Source organism: Marmota flaviventris, chromosome 11 (genome assembly GCF_047511675.1).
Source record: "Marmota flaviventris isolate mMarFla1 chromosome 11, mMarFla1.hap1, whole genome shotgun sequence".
Lineage (NCBI taxonomy): Eukaryota > Metazoa > Chordata > Mammalia > Rodentia > Sciuridae > Marmota > Marmota flaviventris.
In genome coordinates, this window is record NC_092508.1 from 10,476,336 (window position 1) to 10,490,527 (window position 14,192).

At 40.0% G+C, this 14,192-nt stretch overlaps 1 protein-coding gene across 1 annotated transcript in view; it reads left to right on the top strand.

Annotated features, from left to right (window-relative positions):
* Sphkap (SPHK1 interactor, AKAP domain containing) overlaps positions 1-14,192 on the top strand; it is a 151,162-nt gene that overhangs the window by 116,525 nt on the left and 20,445 nt on the right. Inside the window, exons 6-7 of the mRNA XM_071619346.1 lie at positions 2,050-2,305; positions 3,709-7,483. Coding sequence (XP_071475447.1) covers positions 2,050-2,305; positions 3,709-7,483 — 4,031 coding nt within the window. The remainder of the gene's footprint in view (positions 1-2,049; positions 2,306-3,708; positions 7,484-14,192) is intronic.

Below are 14,192 nucleotides of genomic sequence, written 5' to 3' on the forward strand. Positions count from 1 at the left end.
TTAACCAGCTTTGAATGTCTGTGAACAATATACCTGACAAGAACAACTTAAAGAAGGAAGAGTTTAGTTGGTTTACAATTTTAGGGGTTCTGTGCATGGTCAGCTGATTCCATAGCTCTGGGCCCAAGGTGAGACAGAATATCATGGTGGAAGGTGTGAAAAAAAACAACAGCTCAAGACATGGAAACCAGGAATCATAGGGACCTCCACTCATCAAGGATAAGCGTAAATTCTAGAGGCGCATCTCTACAGTGATCTGCCACAATTACCACCCAGTGATTTCATATCAGTGGCTTATTTCACTGATTAGGTTATACGTCTCATAACCTGATAATCTCACCTCTGAAAATTCTTTTATTGTCTCGCATAAGCTTTTGTGGGACACCTCGTATCTCAACCATAACAGATGAATTCTATTTCCTACCATATAAAGATTCCAGAACCCCTTGGAGAATGATTGAACTTTCCATTTTATATTAATCTTTTCTAGAATAACTCTAGGTATAATGGTCAACTGAAAGTTGATAAATAGTGTAACAAAAAAGTAAGCTACTTTATGAAATACAGTACAAATGTCTGTGTGGACATAGCCCTCTGTCACATTCCCTTCTCATAAACACACACATTCAGACTTGGGGACTCCAGAATGGCAAGCTCATTAGTAGTAGAACCAAGAAACTTCAACCTCAGATAAACATATGATTTAATAATTCTTTCTTCTAAATTGAGCATTGAAACGTAAAAATATTTTCCTCAAACATTTCAAATTCTACTTCAGAAAAAATCTATTTAGTGATCCCCTGAACATGAATTCTTATTTTCATTCAGAGAATTTTCACTTAAAATTTTTTCTTATGAGAATAAAAACCCATGCAGACATAATTCATTCTCATGATTTACTAATAATCTGTCCAGGAGCAATTGAAACTTTTAATTGCTATTTAACAAAAATAATATGTATAGATAAAATGTGTCCTGGAAAACAGGCATATGGTCTGAAGCCCTAGAACTGAACAGAATTAAACAGGTCTAACCGAGACACTGTGGGATAATTTGGGCCTTTTGGTCATTGTTTTCCCTGTACACCAGTTCCCAGAAGCTTTCTTTAAATTTCATGTTGACTCCTTCTTCAGATGAGCAGTACAAATGAAAAGATCTAACTCCAGTTGATAAAACATTGACTATGCATCCAAAATTCTGGCAGAACCTTCACTGAACATCATCAGGGCAGAGAAAGACATTGGCCTGAAGAGCTAGAACTCAATTTAATCAAAAGAAGCGACCCAGCCAGCATGCACACAGCTTTTCCCAGGCTTCTTCCTGACTCCAGACCTTGGCTTCCTTTCCATAGAGCATTTAATCTGGGAACATTATCATGGTAAATTCTTTCTCTGCCCCTTTGAAATGCACATCATTTCCAGATTTAAGACCCAGGAATGTCTTTTTGCAGGAAGTAGGGGCCATCGCTTTGCAAAGCCCTCATCACAGATGTCAGTGCCCCATCTCCCAGTCTCTGTGGGACAGTTAGAACAGAACTCCTCTATGCAACCTGCACCCAGTCATGAAACCAACTCTTGTCACAAATACTCAAGAAAGCTTACTTTTACATTTACTTTGGGTCAAGCTCGTTAGCAAAGGCCTTAGGCCTCCCCCTTGTCCCCAGATCTCAAGTTTGTAGCCTTGTGTTTCAGTGCGGTTGTGATCTGAGTTCTGAATTCTCTCCCTTATTTAATAGCCTTGAATAAAATATCTCTTGCCTGTTGAACTTTTCATGATTCAATTTTTGCTTTCCCCACGGAAAACCAAAATATGTGAAACAGCTTGTCCAATATCCCCTAAATTAAGCTTTCTCCTTGGGTGCCTTGTGTTCCCAAATGCCACTTGAATTTTTTTCCAAGCAGCTCATCAACATAAGCCAGAAGATATTTGAAATATTTTTAAGATTTCCCACTCTTTTTATCAGGAGAGGTTGGTGCACAGTGGAAGGTCAGAAGCAATAGTGTTCTATTTTCCCTTTCAAACAGTGTCTTCTTTTCTCTCTGCTTGTAGTGCCCTTGGCTGCCAGATATCTGCTTGGTCCAATGTGCAAGAGGGAACAGACCGAACAGTACCAACTGCATCATCTTTGAAATCAACAAATTCTTGATTGGTCTGGAACTGGTGCAGGAGCGGCAGCACCACCTGGAAACAAATATCTTGAAACTGGAGGATGACACAAACTGCTCCTTGTCCTCAATCGAGGAAGACTTTCTCACTGCCTCTGAGCACTTGGAGGAGGAAAGCGAGGTGGAAGAATATAAGAATGGTGAGCACTTTTCAATAAGAACAATGCACATCCAGAAATTAGTCACCATACAAAAATGTCTGCGTGAGATTTCAGAAAAGTTTCAGTTTGGTAGACACAACACAATCTTCACTTGCTAGGTTGTGAGAAGGAAGAAAGATAACGCTGGTGAAGATGCTGGTTAATGTACTTTGCAGACTTAGCAGTTGGATGGTTGCAGACTTCCAAAAGATGCCCTAGGGATGCTAAAGGAAATCTGTGTGGCTTAAGAGGAAATTTTCCTACCTGGCAGAGATGGAAGCTATTCCTGGGAGGACAGTTAGTTTCCCTAAGACTTCCATAAAAAGCAAATATTAGTTGGAGGCAAGTTGGACTGGCCTGAATTTGAATCCCAGAACTGTCACTTTAAGGCTGTGAGACCTAGGGTCATCAATCTAATCTTTTTGAGTCCCATTTACCTTATCTATTATTTGAGAATACAATAGTGTCTATAGCTACTGATCTTTGTGAGGATAGAAAGAGAGAATCCAGGAAAGTACTTAGCATTTATTTATTCAGCTGGTTCTGTTGACCCCTAGAGCTCAATTAATGGGTTCATCTTCCTCACCCTTAGCCATAGAGGAAAAACACCCCAGATTGCTTGCAATTATTGCTGGGAAAGTCCTATGCAAACTTCAGAGTAAATCTTTGCAACAAGGCCCACTATTGAGCTTGCTCTAAACATCCTCCTCTTTCCTCCTCTTTTCTTTTTACACATTAGAAAGCTCTAAGATGCAATTATCTGTGTTCCTGAATTTTTATTTCCCCTGAAAAATGGTGATCAGCCTTTAGTCCTTGCATCAAAAGCCACTTTGTTGGGTAGCATCCCATAATGGAGTTCAAAAGAACTTTAAGATTCACTTTTCCTAACAATATCCAGCCACGGAATGGGCTGAAGTGCTGGTACATGCTACAACACAGATGCAGTATCCTCAGTGGAAGAAGCCAGTTGTAAAAGACTTCATATTGTAGGACTCCACTTATATGAAACATCCATAATAGACAAATCCTTGGAGATAAAAAAAAAAGAGTAGTGGTTGCCAAGAGGAAGGAGGGAATGGAAAACCAGTACAGGGTTTCTCATTGGGATGATGAAAATGCTCTGGAATTAAGTCATGGTGATAATTGTACAGCATTTTGAATGTGCTAGAAGTCACTGCATTGCCTTTTAATGGTTAAAATGGTTAATTTTGTTATGCTGATTTTATGTCAATTAAAAATGTGTAAAAATCTAAAAAAAAAAGTTCACAATGTTTCATTTGAAGAAAAAAACAAATAAAAATAAGATAGTGCATTAAGGCAATTTTGGAAAGTAATTGTTATTTTAGACCCATGGCAACCTGATATTCAAAAAATAATAGTGGCCCTCATTTTCTCTTTACTAGGTTATGAAAATATAAATCTGTCAGCCAATGCTTTGGAAAGTAAAAAGCAAAAGAGAGTCACCCAAGAGGAACGGGATTACAACAAAGAAAAGTTGCTTTATGCTCTGGAAGACAAATGCATTAACAAATATTCACCTTTTATTAAAACAGAAGGATGTCTGGAAAAGGTAGCAGAGAACATAGGTTTGCAGAGTCTAGATCTTTCCACCAAGCCATCCCAGTGGAAGGGTGAAGCTATGGGGAATGAGCAACCAGCTACCAATTATTATTATTCAGAACATTGTAAAGGTCAAGTAGAAAAACCTCAGGCATTGTGTATTCCAAGTGATGCTTATTTCTCCATGATGGTTAAGAAAGATGGACCTTCTGCATATGGTATTGTTACTGAACATGGCAACAGCCTAGATCCAGGAGATCATGAAGGTCCAAGAAACTCACTTCCTCCTATCCAAGATGGAGAAGCCACAACTGGCGAGTATGCTACAAATTTAGCAGAATCTGTGCTACAAGATGCATTTATCAGATTATCTCAGTCTCAACCTACACCAGCCCAGGAATCTGCAGTCAGTGTTTCTGTAGGAAGTGCTCTGCTTCCCACTAGCTGCTCAACAAAAGATGTAGTTGTCCCTCGGTCATGGGACGAGCTCCCCAAAATCGTCATAATGCAGAGTCCAGAAGGCAGTGATGCTGGCCCTGAACCAGGCATCTCTTCCTGGCCTGAGATGGAGGTCTCTATGGGAGCCGCAGGTGTCCTACCTGGAGAGGACCCCAGCAGACACCCTCAGAGTGCTGTAGAAGTAGCACTCGCCTGTGCAGCCACTGTGATTGGAACCATCTCCAGTCCACAGGCCACGGAAAGGTTCACAATGGAACAGGAATCCCTGGTAGCAAACTGTGCCCTGGGAGGCAATGGAGCACTTCAAGAGCAGGCATCTCAAGGACTCAAGGAGTCTTCCATCAGTGAATACTCCTTTCCATCAGCTTTGTGTGGCATGACTCAGGTGGCAAGTGCCGTAGCTGTCTGTGGTTTAGGTGAAAGGGAAGAAGTGACCTGTCCTGTATCCCCAAGTAGCTTCTTGCCTGCAACAGAAGATGCAGGAGCAATCCCTCCACTTTGTAGTTCATCAACAGAGAGGAACGTGGAGGTGGGGAAGGAAGCCATTGCAGAGGCTTTGCTCACAGAGGCTGCTCTGGTTTTAACTAGGCCTCAGACCTACAGCAGCATTGGTGACCTCATGGAATCTGTGAACAGGAGCATCGTGGAATCTGCTTCAAAGTCTCAGATGCTGTGCTCAGAAAATATCCTGAGGAATGAACTGACACAGACCCTGTCCAATGTTATTCTGAAGCATTCCATTGATGAAGTTCACCAGAAAAATAAAATAACCCACCCCAACGATGGCAGGCTTTCATCTGAAACACTGGACGCCTTAATGGAAAGCACAAATCGACTGCTCCACAGTGTGATATGCTGCACGTTCAAGAAGATGAGCCAGATAGTGCAGCTTGGTCAGTGTCCTCCTGTCCTTTCTAAGGAGACCATCAGATGGAGGGAAATGGAACCCCTAAGCTATCAGCCATTTGATCAGGTTGCTGGTCAAGCAGGCACAAAAGACACAGAATATGCCAGTGACCATCCACTTAGCAATGCACAAAGCACTAGTCTTGTCGCCAGTGATATTATGGACCTGAAGCAAGACAAGAGCCGAGTGAGGGCGGGCCTAATGGAGAACCCCACACTGCAATTTGAACTGTCCTGTAGTCGCAGAGTGCTGGACTCTACAACAGCTAAAACATCCTCCAAGGAAATGTGTATAGAAGGAACAGTGGGAGAAGACACAAAGGAGCTCCATCAGCCACCCAGGCACAAAGAGAAGGAACGCAGAGCCTCTTTCCAAGCAGAAAAGCTACCCACAGTGGACAAGTGTAGAAGCAGCTCCCAGGATGCGGAGGACAGTATCAATCCAAACACCCAAGAGAAGTACAGTAGTGTCATGCCCCTAAATAATGAAGTTCAAGTTCACCTGTCCTTGTTAGGGCACGAGTTGGCGCTTCCTGCTCAATCCACAAAGCAGGCAGAGGACTACTGCATTACAGACTTTGCGGAAGAATTAGCAGAGACGGTTGTCTCCATGGCAACTGAAATCGCAGCAATCTGTCTTGACAACTCCCATGGAAAACAACCCTGGTTTTGCGCATGGAAAAGAGGGAATGAGTTTCTGGTGACCCCGAGTGTATCCTGCCGACCCTTGAAGAGGAAGAAGGAAAGCCAGGGAGGTAGTAGCGGCTTGAGGAAGCACAAGCCTCCTCGGCTCAGTGAGATCAAGCGGAAAACGGATGAGCACCCGGAGCTTAAAGAGAAGCTGATGAACAGGGTGGTGGACGAGTCTATGAACCTCGAGGACATCCCCGATTCAGTCAATATTTTTGCAAACGAAGTGGCAGCCAAGATCATGAGCCTAACGGAGTTCTCCATGGTGGACGGCGTGTGGCAAGCCCAGAGCTATTCCCGGAATCGGTTACTGGGTGGCGACAGGTGGAACAGGCTGAAGGCCTCTAGCTATGAAAGCATTCCGGAGGAGGACTCTGAGGCCAGGGCCTATGCCAACAGCCTGGGATTAACGAGCACCTTAAGCCAGCCGGTCAGCAGGGCCAGCTCGGTCTCCAAGCAGTCGAGCTGCGAGAGCATCACCGATGAGTTTTCCAGGTTCATGGTCAACCAGATGGAAAACGAAGGGCGGGGATTTGAGTTGCTGCTGGATTACTATGCGGGCAAGAACGCCAGCAGCATTCTGAGCTCGGCGATGCAACAGGCATGCAGGAAGAACGACCACCTTAGCGTGAGGCCGAGCTGCCCCTCTAAGCAGTCCAGCACCGAGAGCATAACTGAGGAGTTCTACAGGTACATGCTGAGGGACATTGAAAGAGAAAGCAGAGACGGCGCCTCCTCCAGAAGAAGCAGCCAGGATTGGACGTCAGGTTTACTGTCTCCCTCTGCACGATCCCCGCTGTGTTACAGACAGTCGTCCATGCCAGATACCAGGTCCCCCTGTGCCAGGTTAACAGTGAATGCGCCAGTCAAAGCCAACTCCTTAGATGGCTTTGCCCAAAACTGCCCACAGGATTTCACAAGCATACAGCCCGTCAGCGGAGCTTCCTCCTCGGGTCTCTGCAAATCTGACTCTTGCTTGTATCGAAGAGGTGGGACTGACCAGATCACAAACATGTTGATTCATGAAACGTGGGCGAACTCAATTGAGGCTCTCATGAGAAAGAACAAAATTTTCATAGATGATGCAGAGGCGGCTGAAGCCGGTGCTAATCCCCGGGGCTCTCCCTTGCAAGGGGAGAAGTGTGCAGACAGAATAGCTGCCAGCAGAGTGCACAGCGGGCCGCCTTTGCTTGTTCAGGGGTCTGTTGATTGCCAGAGGAAGGACTCTGTTACCGAGAGCAAACATCCCTCCGTGTCTTCTCCAAGCAAAACCGCTCCTCTTAAGAACCAGGTTGGCTTAGATTGTGCAAAGAAAACTTCCTCATGCTGTGACGCTGGCCCTCTAAATCACACCTGGAGGTCATTATGCTCAAGGGACGTGCCTTTGATTCAGATTGAAACAGAGCAGAGAGAAGAGGATATCAGAGAACCTGAAGGAGAACCTGAATGCTTCCTATCCGAAAGTGGCGCCCCACAGGAAGCAGAAGAGCATTTGAGTCAAGACAAAGTCCCTGATGTGGCCAGAGGTGGAGATACAGCTGTGAGCACCTGCCAAAACCCTGGGTGAGTGAATCATCTCTTAGACTCCAAGGGGAGCACGCCAGCCACTGGAGTCTGCACCTTAATTAGTATTGGTTCTAAATCTTAAGACATATGGGGACTGTATTGATGCAAGAAATGAATTTCTTAGACTATAACTGATCTTCCTGAGTTAATATGCATTTATAATATAAGCTGGCAGTGATTTTTTTTTAAATTTTGAAAACAAATTAAATTAATTTATACCACAGAAGAAATAAGGTAGCTTTCCTCCCCTTTAAAACTAACATCTCGTGGTTGGCTACCTTTTAAAATGTATTCATGGTGATTTCAAGCCAAAAATATGTGTGTGTGTGTGTGTGTATGTGTGTGTGTGTATTACACAATGCCAATTTATTCATGTAAAACTGATTAACTAATTTTAGAATTGGATTTGGAGATTAAATATTTTGGCATCATTTCTCTAGAATTCCACCTTTCAAGGTTTTTCTTTTCTACCTTTTTCTAAAGATCTTTGTGAAAACACTGTGTCCCACAGGGGGTGGCTCTTTCATGAATCGTGTAGTATAAGTGAAAAGCAACACTGTTGTATTGTCATTTGAATGGTTTTGTTCCAAAAAATCATAATGCAGTTGACAATACATTTTGAATTTGAGGCAAAGTAATTATTTATCTCAAGCCAAACAAAGAGATGTCAATTTCTTTTGCAACTTCCAAACTCTATAGAAAATTCATATGAGAGTATTGTATCATTTGCATTATTCCTTTATTTTTAATCTATAAAGTTAAGCAAAACAGAAAAACAAAAACAAAACATTAAGCTTCTAGCTTTATATACATACTGTTGGAGAAATAACCAGTGTGGTCTTTTCAGAGACATGATTATTGTTCATTCTTTGCAAAAAGCCTGCGATTTTTCAGTGTTTTGCTGCAATTAACAAACTGAACACAGCCATCATCATGGGATTTCAGCAGCTTTCTAAAGCTCCCAATCCATTTCCATCTCCCCCAGGAAAGCAGAAGGGGTGCACCTTCAGGTCCTAAAGTTCCCTGTTGGAGGGCATCATTATAAGATGTGGTTGGTACATGGTCCAGTTGGACTTGAATGTTTCCTGCTTAGCCACTTAGTGCTCAGAACTTTACTTTGTAATTCAATGAAATTCTGGAAGAAACCATGTAAACATAAGGATGGGAGACAAAGTTTAATAAATGACACAGGCTGAGCTGATCAAGAAATCAAGCTTTTATATACCAGCAATTCTCTATCTCTACACAAGATTTACTACAGACTTGGGTCCAGGCAGTATGGAAAATTATAATTTTGGAAAAGAAATCAAAGAATTAAAGAAACAAAATTGGCCAATATGCTATTGTAGGATTACCTTCACTTGAAATAGAAGTAAATAGAAAATCCTGATCATAGATTCCAGGTGTCTGACTTAAATTCTGCTTCAACACAGAGATCATGACCAAGCTGAGACTCAATCAGAAGCCACCTAAGTAGGCAGAATTCACGAACTGGCATGAAACAAAATTCAAGGTTGTGAGCTCAGATCAAATAGCAGTTGTCACTGAAGTTGAAATAAGTACATTACATCATTTTGAATTGAATATCACTGATACTGTGCTTAAAATAGGTATAACCCTGGGGAGTTCCACAAACAAATTTTGAAATGTGTATGATTAAGACCTCCAACTGACTCAGGGTTGTGCTTCATATATGACCTAAGCACACAAGCCCTCAACACTGATATGGATTTCTGATTTGGTTTTCTACCAATGAAACAAAAAGAATGTGAAATTATCTATCCTAGAAAGTCAAAAGCTGGATCCACCAGTAAAGTTTTGAAAATATTTTTCTTTGTGGAGCAATATAACAAACTGTTAGAGACCAGGAACTCTGCTAACAGACCTTGAACTGGGGCAGCCTGAGCCAGTTCCTAATCTCTGAACCTGTAAGTGGGAATAATAATAATGATAACCTCATGAAACGTCACAGTGACTCGGTTGCTGCAAGCACTCAGGAAATGCTTATGGTATCCTTACCATCTGTCATTTGTTCTTTAGGGTGAAGGTGTATGGCGGCCTTTATTCCAGGAGAATTCTTTTCCCCCAAAAGAAAACTGTCATGGAAATGAGAGAGTTTTATTAAAACAAAGAGATTTGCCAGAGTGGGTGGGATTTAGTCATCGTTATATTACATTTTCTAAGCTCAGTTTTCATTATGGGATTTGATTTGTCAAAATAACTAAATCAAGAACTCAATTAAAAAAAAAAGAACTCAATTACCAGTGAAGGAGTTATACTTACTTATGCACAAGAGTGACACAAGCTCTCTCAATTTTCTTTGGAAGTAGAGAAGTATCATGGCCTGAAGATATCTTTAGGTGACTCTCTGAGGGACAGTTTCATAATTATTAAAAATTTCATTAAGATTCAGCACACTAAATAAAAATCACTTTTTTATTAGCTGGAAGAATAACAACTTCAGATTCATTTTGGAAGGCATTCTCCAAAACAAACACCTGTTGTCTTTTATGTCAGCATATTTTTTAACATATCTGAATGATCCTTCCATGATAGAAATGATCTTGTTTGGGGTTTGGACTAAATTAAAGAATATGGAAATTAGAGTGGTAAATTATAGCTTACCCTGTGGCAGCTCTTGAGGCATATATCAGTCTCAGTGTCTATGGATTGATCTTCTAAAGTCCATTCTGAGAATGGTCTCAGAAAATGAGACCATTGGTTTCAGTTCCAAATCTTCTTCACTTGTAAACCCAGAGAATAGAAGGACTTCCAACATAAGCCAACTTCAGATCCAAAAGGGTATAACCATCCACAAACTAAGGGAAGAGTTGACCAACCAGAAAAGGGGGCCAATGAGAAAATTTCTGAGGGTTAGGGCTTGAGGGTAAAAGGAAACAAAACTCCCTAAGAATTTATAACCACAGCTTTCCTAATTCATGTGTGGAGTTCTAATTTGGGCTATCTGTGTGACCCAGGAAACCCCAAACTGTTAGATTACCTTAAAGGAATTTCAGGTTAAAATCCTTGTAAGAATTTGACAGAAAGCAAATATACTTCTCTGGAGATTTAAGTCCAAGTCTTAAAGGATTCCAAAGCCCTGTCAAATATGAGCTAAGAATTTCAAACTGCAAAATACACATGGAATTAAGGCATCATAAGCAAGACTCAGCATAATCATCAAATTGCAAAATTAACCCTACCAAGGACCTCTGAGGCCAGAATTATCAGAGAAAGAACATGATATATTTTAAGAATTTTATAAGGATACATAGACCAGGAACTCAGGGCAAACTATAATCAAAAATAGAACTAGGCAGATATTAAAAAATGAAATACTATAAAGATGAAAACTATGTTAATTGAAATAGATAAACCACCAGATGTATATTTTTAAATGTTGTTGAAAAATAAATATCAATAATATATTTGAAAAAAAAAAGGAAGGACAAAAAAAGTAAAGGACTTCTTTTTTCAATTACAAAGGAGTTACTGAAGCTGAGAGGCTGTTCCTCTATAAACCGGAAAAATTTACAAAATGTATTAAGCAACTATTTTCACACTGTGCACAATACACAGCATGTTGAGGGAAGAAAACAAACATGGTGAGCCCTATAATTGCCCCAACTGTCTGCCTAGATTTCCTTTAAAGACAAGAGTGCATGGAAGGCCAACCAGAGCAGAGGTTGGGGTTATTGAGTTGAGGAAACAGAGATTGGACAAAGTGGTGAAGAAAGAATTCCAGAACCTACTGAGGGGTCCCTAAAGCCTGTTACTGAACACTGAGCCAGGCATGCCTATGTACAATCCCACAGAGCTGGAGAGCTCAGTCCTGAACAACTCCACATGCTCACGTGAGACTGCAAAGAGGCTTAGTTCCAACAGCCAGAGAACAGATCCTATGTAAACATATACCTCATTTAGTAGAGATCCTGAAAGAATCACAATGCAGGGCTTATATTGGCCCTAAAAGTGAAGATTCATCTAAACTTCCTTAATAAACTTATGAATGAGATTGAAAATATTAAGCTTAACTGAAAATAATGCAGCCCAGAATGAAGTTCAATATTAAAGAAAGATGGCAAAATCCAGCAACCAAAATCAAAAACATGCAATGTCACATTCCTCTCAAAAGTTGTTACACATATAAAGCCCAGCAGAAAAAATGTCAACCATACCTGAGAGAAACATCCAGAAATTATATAGAAAATAAAATAAGCAGATAAGAACTTTAGATAGCAGCAAATGTGCCCACAAGATTTAAAGACACACATAAAAATGAAATTTTTGAACATAATAAATTTAAAAATCAAGAAATACAATGAAATTTGATCAGAATAAGCAAAACTAAAGCTGCACCAAGGTATATTGTAATTAAATTATTTGAAAATAGTGATTAAAAATATTTTTTTTTAGTCAGCCCAGAGGAAAACAAATACTATATATTGAGAAACATAAAAAAGGGACTTTCTCATCAGAGACAATGTAAGATTAAAAAAAAAAAACAAGAATGACATTTTTACTGGTCTGGTGTGGTCTCCACCCTGATCTTCTCACCTTTCCCTCTTATCAGGCAAGGACAGTCTGCCAGGGGCTTCACTCTGTTTATCAGGGTGAGGGGAAATAACTTGTTTGTGACCATTCTGGAGGGCTCTCACCAGGCACACTGCAGGTTTCAAACTGGAGTTTTTAAAATGGAGTTGCTTAGGCTCAGGCCTAAGACCATCCTCACACATAATATTGGGAAATTACAAACTGAAATGATGAAATACCTCTGAACATCTATTAGCACTAAGTCCTAGCTAGAATACTGTGCTACAGAAACTTTCAATCTTGGCTGGTGGGAAAGTAAAATGGAATATCACTTTGGAACACAGTTTGGCAGTTTCTTAAAAAACTGAACATTCTCACCCTGCTATCCAACAGGCATGCTGGTTGGCATTTACCAAAATGAGTTGCAAACTATGTCCACACAAAAACCTCTACATGGAAATTTATAGCAGCTTTATTTGTAATTTCCAAAACATGAAAGCAATCAAGATGTTCTTCAGTAGGCGAATGGAAAATGTGGCTTTGTACATCCAAATAAGGGACATTGCTTAATGCTAAAAAAGTACTGAGCCATGGAGCCATGAAAATACCTGGAGGAAGCTTAAATGCAAACATTAAGAGTAGCCAGTCTCAAAAAGATATGAACTGTATGGTTCCAACTATGTGACACTCCAAAGGACCAAATGATGGAGAGAAACAGGAAAAAGTTCAGTGCTGCCAGAGCCTGGGAAAGGAGGGATGACTAGGCAGAGCATAGATGATTTGTAGGGCAGTGAGGCTTTCCTGTATGATAGAATAATTGTGGATAAATGTCACTTTTATGGTTCCAGATGTCCAACAAAAAAGCACAGATTGAAAATTTAATCCTCAGTGCAACTGTGTTGGAAGATGGATGGGCCTACTGTGAGATTTCTGGTCATGAATAAATTAGTGCCAGTGATTAATGGGCTTGAGGCTACATATTCTCTTTCCTACTCTCTCACACTCTGTTGCCATTCCTCCTTCCACCATAGCATGAGACAGCAAGAAGGCCCAGTCTTTGGTATGCTGATATAGGAGCTCAAAGCAGATCAAGACAATCACTATGCATTGGTCAAAAAACATGGAACGTACAGCATGAAGAGTGAGCCCTCATACAACCTATGAAATTTGGATGATAATGATGTGTCAACACGGCTTCATTGATGGGAACAGACGCATCATTCAGCCCAGGATGTTAACAGGCAGAGGGGCTGTACCTGTTGCGGGGGGGGGCAGGCAGGGAAAACTCTATTTTCCACTCATCTTTATATGAACCTAAAACTACTCTAAAGAATAAAGCTTATTAAAATGTTTAAAATAAAGGCCAAATAATAACTTTTATACAAATAAAATCTCATAAAATATGCCAGTAGTATGCTTAGACAACAGAAGTATTAATGGAAGACATACATCATAGGAAAAGAATACTGATGAAAACCTGGATCTCCATAAAGGAACAAAGAATAACACAAAGAGCAAATATAAAAGCCAATATAAAATATTTCTCTCTTTTTTTTTCCATTTTCTTAAAAGATACTGTTTAAAATGAAAAAAATAAAAATGTCTTAGGATATATGCGGAGCTAAATTATGTCAATTGTAGTACAAAGAATGAAAAGGGGAAAGCAAAAGTATCTTGAACTACCAAGAAAATAAAAAATAAAAACAAAGTTATGATAACAACTCAACAATAGAAATAAAATGAAGCACTTCAAAATTGCTCAATTTATCCAAAGTCAGAGATAGACAGAAAAAAAAAAGTTAAGAATGGATGGGAGAAATAGAAAATAATTATCAGTGATATATTTAAATCTAGTCTCATTAATAATATCAATTAATAATCTAAATATTCTAATTTAAAAGCAGAAATTGTCAAATATAACAGCAAAACTCCAGCGTAAACTGTCTATAAGAAATACAATTCAAATATAAAAACACAAATAGGTCAAGAGTAAAATGATGGAAAATGAAATCTTAAGATGGGTGGAATAACTATATTAATATCAGACCATGTGAACTTCAGGATAAAGACTATTATCAGGGATAAATACAGATATTTTGTAATACTAAGGGGGTCAATTTATCAAGAAGACATAATAATCCTAGATATGTAATTTCGTCAATAAGGAGCCTTA